This window comes from Oryza sativa, chromosome 3 (assembly GCF_034140825.1).
Source record: "Oryza sativa Japonica Group chromosome 3, ASM3414082v1".
NCBI classification, from domain to species: domain Eukaryota; kingdom Viridiplantae; phylum Streptophyta; class Magnoliopsida; order Poales; family Poaceae; genus Oryza; species Oryza sativa.
This window is the reverse complement of record NC_089037.1, coordinates 2,511,119-2,516,440: the sequence shown is the minus strand read 5'-3', so window position 1 is coordinate 2,516,440 and position 5,322 is coordinate 2,511,119. Positions and strand designations below refer to the sequence as shown.

General features: G+C 48.9%; 1 protein-coding gene across 1 annotated transcript; it reads right to left on the bottom strand.

Annotated features, from left to right (window-relative positions):
• Positions 1-437: 437 nt before the first annotated feature.
• LOC4331600 (GATA transcription factor 3) lies at positions 438-1,772 on the bottom strand. The gene is made up of 2 exons (XM_015773734.3): positions 1,395-1,772; positions 438-1,294 (listed from the first exon to the last, which is right to left on the bottom strand). Exons 1-2 carry the CDS (start codon positions 1,479-1,481, stop codon positions 722-724), a joined length of 660 nt encoding a protein of 219 aa, XP_015629220.1. The 5' UTR covers positions 1,482-1,772; the 3' UTR covers positions 438-721.
• Between the last annotated feature and the right edge of the window lie 3,550 nt (positions 1,773-5,322).

The following is a 5,322-nucleotide window of genomic DNA, read 5'->3' as shown; positions in this document are numbered from 1 at the left end:
CGTTCAGGCAACGAACTAGTTAATCCGCTTCTTGCCATGGCAACGCGGCTGCAGCAGCATCACCCCATGAAATGAGAACATATCATTGCCCGGCGACACGAATCGACAACCAGCACAGCGCCACTGTGCCTCGACGGGTAATAAGTACAGTGCCCTTTTCATTCCTTGCCGGTGCCTCAGCCTCACACAGAGATGGATATATGCATATGGATGTTCTACTGCCAGTCTACCATACTACCATTACTACCAGCAGCCAAACCTGAAGAAATGGAACTGGTAGACTGCTAGAGCCGTCAAAATTGTTTCGGCTGCAAGGCTGCAGCAGCGGCTTGCCCGGCCGATGATGGCATAGATACACACGTCGCATTCAGACATTCAGACGCTGTGTATGTTGATCGCCTTTGCTACTGCTACTACCAGGAATAGGAGGGACCTAATAAGCAAAAACAGCAACAGCACTTTCACCGCTTGCTTTGTTTACAACACCAAGGTTGCCATGGTTTCAGGAAAAATTGAGCATGACGAGAGGCTGCTTTGATGTCTGTCGATCTTTCCTTGCCAAGAACTAAGATTTGGCAGATGTTCTTAAACCTCTCTCTAATCCTAATGTTCTACAAAATGGAAATTGAAAAGAAATGCAAAAGGAGATGAGATGACACGCGCTAATCGTCTCCGTCCAACTTCGCCTCCGCCGGGGAAGAGGCAACGGTTTTTTGTTCCATCACTTCTTGTCCTTGCCGGCGAGGCGCGCCGCCGCGCGCTCGGCGCGGCGTGCCTTGGCGTTGACGCGGCTGGCGGCCGAGGCGTCCTCCTCGCTCTGGAGGCGCATCTCCATGACGCGGCGGTGGGAGTTGGAGTGCAGCAGCGGCGAGAAGGTGGGGCTGTTCGCCGGGCGGTACTCCGGGAAGAGGCGCCCGGACTTGAACCGCACGCCGCACGCGTTGCACAGCGTGCGGGGGCCGTCCGGCCCGAGCCGCCACTGCGGCGTCTCATCCACGGCGCAGTGGGTGCACCGGCGCCGCGGCGCCCCCGCGTCCGCCGCCGCCGCCGCCGCCTGACGCGGGCGCGACAGAAGGGGCGCCAGGCTCCACGGAGCAGTCACCCGCCGGCGCCGCCGCAAACCCTTGGTCCTCGGCCCCACCGCCGCGCGCGCCGGCGCCCCGGGCGCCGCCGACTCCACCTCCGCCGCCATGGTGTCCACCGACGGGAACGCGTCCTTGTTCGAAAGCCACTCCAGCTCCTCCTCCTCCTCCCCTTCCCCTTGCCCCTCCCCTACCACCGCCGACTCCAAACCCTGCAAGAACCACGCAAAAAATCAAAACTTCCAGCCGCCTACCTAGCCAATACGGCAACCCAACCTCTCACACGGGGATTGGAGAGAGAGAGACGCATACCGTGTGGTCAAAGAAGCCGTTCAAGCTGGCGCCCGCGTCGCCGGTCAGCTCTCCAGCCAGCGCCGCCGCGTCCTTATCACCAACCATGTCCGCCGCCGCCGCCGTCACGACTCGGGGGATAAAGAAATGGAAAATTTTTATTCGATTTTTCTTGGCACCTCTATTTGATCCCCTGGCCTTTTTATCATCAAGCCCTTTTACCCCTTTTTGTTTGGGGTTTTTTGCTTCGGTTTGCAAGTTAAAGCAAGAGATTTTTGTCTGGGTTCTTGCGATGATGCGAGAAATCCATAGGTTTTAACGATGGTAATTACCCCATGGCGTTCACGTGGGGGTGGGGTGGTTCTTAAGTTTTGTGTCTAGCAAGCACTGTGTCTCCCTGGACGATTTGGATGTATTAGCATCTCACTAAACACGCCCCCCTTGGTTAACCAGCACCTTCCATTAGGGTTTGCTTAAGGTTTAAGCAGTGGAAACGCGCCCCAGGTGGCCAAAACAAGAACTGAATGAATGAGGATGATGCCGCCTGCCGTTTCTATCCTTTTATGCATCCTGTTTTGTACGCAGCGGTGAATGCGTTTCGTGACATATCAGGGTACAAGGAGTTTCTTGCTGTGATTGAACTGTACTCGATTTTTGCAGTTGTTTTTGTCCTTTTTTGGGTGCTGCTTAATACTCCCTGGAGTACTTAACTATTGAGTATAGACGAAGTTTGTTGGGCTGTTACGGTTCGCCTTTTTTGGCCTTTCTAATCTCTAATTTGTAACATTTTGAAATTTAAATTAGTTATAATTGTAAAAAATAGTAGGCCAAACAATTGTGCAAAAGGATTCATCATGCAATCCACTTCCTAACGAAATATTGTGTTGCTGACGAGAAAGTATTGGACAACGGGAGTAACTATATTTATAGCGTCATATTTTTCAAAAAACAAATAGTCAGCATGTACGGTCACCTTAAAAAATAGCAGGTACTAAGTGAGCAAGTCTGACGGCAAAACAACATACAAATATTTATGGGAGGGAGTTGGTTGTGTTGGTTCATTATTGCGTATCTATTAGGAATCTAAGGAATAAATAGTTATACAATTCGTTAGAAAATTAAAGCGGATATTTGTAGTTTTTAAGTTTACGGGTAAGGAGTAATTATTGTTTGTCATATCTATGTCGGGAAAAATATGCTACTTATCATTTACTATGTCCTTTCGAAGAGAACGTGCTATATTGGCTCTGTTTGGAAGCTTGTTAATGTGGTTGGGCTATAGCAACTTAAACAATGTTTCTATTGCTGATCCAGTTGTCGTAAATTTGGGGTGCAGCGTTTTGGTTGTGCAGCAATGGCTACCGAACAAAACCATTATCTCTAAAGTTAGAGAAAGGCACCACGTCAAAGGGCAGATCTACCCATTAGGCGGGGTGGGTCGATTGACCCAGCTACGACCCGTGTCGCCCCACGACTCCAAGACCCCTCTACCCTTTTATAGTAGTCATGGACCATCAAAAATAGGTAAAACAATATGTGAACTGTGAACACCCAATAGATTGAGACAATTATGCGAATGAACTATTAATACAATATGTGTTGGGTTCAATTGCTCTTGTCGAGCGAGAACATATCTATTCACCGCTCCATCTATATTGTAAAGTTGCGTCCGTCACGTGTTGTTGTGATACTTATGTATATGATTGATTTACTTGATAGAGATTTATGATATTGTCAACACTAAAAAAATCATATTTATAATTATTAAAATGGGATTGGATCTCAACAGCAAAAGAAACTAGGCGAGGGCTCATCAGCTTTGCTAATAAAATAGATGACAAAAAAGAACTGTGCATATCACATTATATGGCTCATGCATTCTCCATATCATGCCTTTGCGAGCAGTGATTGTAACTATATAAGAAAGAAAGGATAAGTGTGTTGTTTCATTTATAGTCATTGAACAAGACATATGATGTAATCTAAAGGTATGAGATTGTATTTCTTAAATATTTGTATTACAACAACAAATTACTGAAAACCTTCAATAATAGCTCGGTTTTATCCTCAAAATCCATTCAGATTCTCACCGAAGTGCAGCTCAGCGTTGGCAACCATAGCCCACCGCACAACTGCACAAGTATGTCTGATCTAGGGGAAAAAAAGGGGGAAAACCTCGGTTTATCATGGCCGCAAGCTGCACGGCAGAAGAGGCGTGTAAACTCCGCCAGCCCATACAGCCATGCGGCCCGCTCCGTGCGCGGTCCGTGGAAGCCAATTTCGCATGTGCCGGCCGCGCGGCCTCCACCGCAGGCCGACAGCGAAGACCGTCCAGCGAATGCGGCCTGCGACGCGAGGCGTCCGAGGAGTGCAGCCGCATCACGGCGAATAGGCGACCACGGCCCGCGAGGCGTACGAGGGCATCACCGCGCGACACGGTTCGCTTCGCGTGCCTTGGGCCGCGCGCATCGGGGGCTCGGAAGCGTTGGTCCGTGGAGCGGGACGCACGGCGGCTGGGCCACGCATCGCCAACCAACCGCCACGCAACGCGACGCGCGCGGATGCCGTCGTCCGCGGGCCGCGGCCGCGCAAGCGCAACGCCAAGCCGCCGAAAATTTCTTCTCAGCCATGTCGGCGAGGCGGCGAGGTAGGCAGACTCTAGACGTGTCGGTCGCTTGGAGGTTGGAGCTGGTGAAACCGGCTGTGTGTTTGGAGTTTGGTGCAAGTGCAACTGGCTTACGTGAAATAGTGAGATCGAATCAAACCGGTCCAGTTTCGTCTGTGCATCATCGATCGCCGATTGGTACGTAATGCCCATATGCACGCAGCACGCGCAAGGATTAAACCCAAATCATGCGAAGGAAGGAAATTTATCTACGGACTGCAATCTAATCATATTAATTAGCCATTAGGGCTCAACTCGGGGATCGCGGAGCAGAGAGCTCCCAACTCTATTACCAAGTGGGCACTGTTTCTGAACTATCCAGCCTTTCACCATACCAAACATATATTCTCTCCTCCTGATACTGTACATTAATACAAGCAATACTCAGTTTAATTTATGCACCAAAGCGCCCTAACTAAACAAGCATGTTCACCCAACTACAGGTGTTTGTACGTCGGAGGTTGGAGCTAGCCATATTGCCGAACAACAATCAGCAAAAGCAACACGCTTGCATGTGGCCAGCATATATACTGCAGTCTAATGAAGGGATAGATTAAGAGATTAATTAAGAGACGACGCATCCTCGCGACTTTTAATTTATCTGGCTATTGCTCGTACTCTATATGACCGAATGACAATATAAACATACAACAATATGGAATACTAATTAACTGATAAGTACTTATAAATGACATTTTCCTGCTTTATCGTGTCATAGTTTCTTATTGGCATGTTACTTTCACTAGCTAACATTGCATTTCCATAGAGGAGGAATATGTAGGAATATAACAAACGGTGATGCCCTTTGGAAACTTCCCTTGTTCAATTATAGATATCAAGGAATATGACCATATTTTATTAGCTGAAATTAGTGCAATTTGAACTATGATTCAAGCAGGAAGGAAAAAAACCACTAGTGATCGATGAGTAATGCCACACGATTAATAATGGCTCAATAATCTGCCGGCACGGAGAGAATTTTCAGAAGCTGCAAAGCGGAGGCACTTCACATGGCCCCCCATCTTAGCCCCACGCTGTCTCTCGCCAAGTCGCAATTAGAAAACGGAGAGGAGAGATAATACGAGAGAAGATGGAAGGCCATGTGTGCGTGCATGTGGGCTAGCGAAGCTAAGCTAAGCTAAGGCCGAGTTCAACCGAGTTGGAACTTGGAACGGAAGGGTGCCTGCATTTGTTGCAGTTGGTGGCTGCATCTTCTCCTGCATGATTGAATTTCGGCCACCGGCTAGTATGGCTTACACTTTCCTTGTTGCCTCTATCTTCTCA

What these genes read in the sequence shown, in the direction of transcription:
- LOC4331600 (XM_015773734.3), bottom strand. Translation starts at nt 1,481, where the DNA reads ATGGTTGGTGATAAGGACGCGGCGGCGCTGGCTGGAGAGCTGACCGGC. An exon ending in ACGGCTTCTTTGACCACACG is followed by an intron (nt 1,295 to 1,394) that starts GTATGCGTCTCT and finishes TGGTTCTTGCAG; the next exon opens with GGTTTGGAGTCGGCGGTGGT.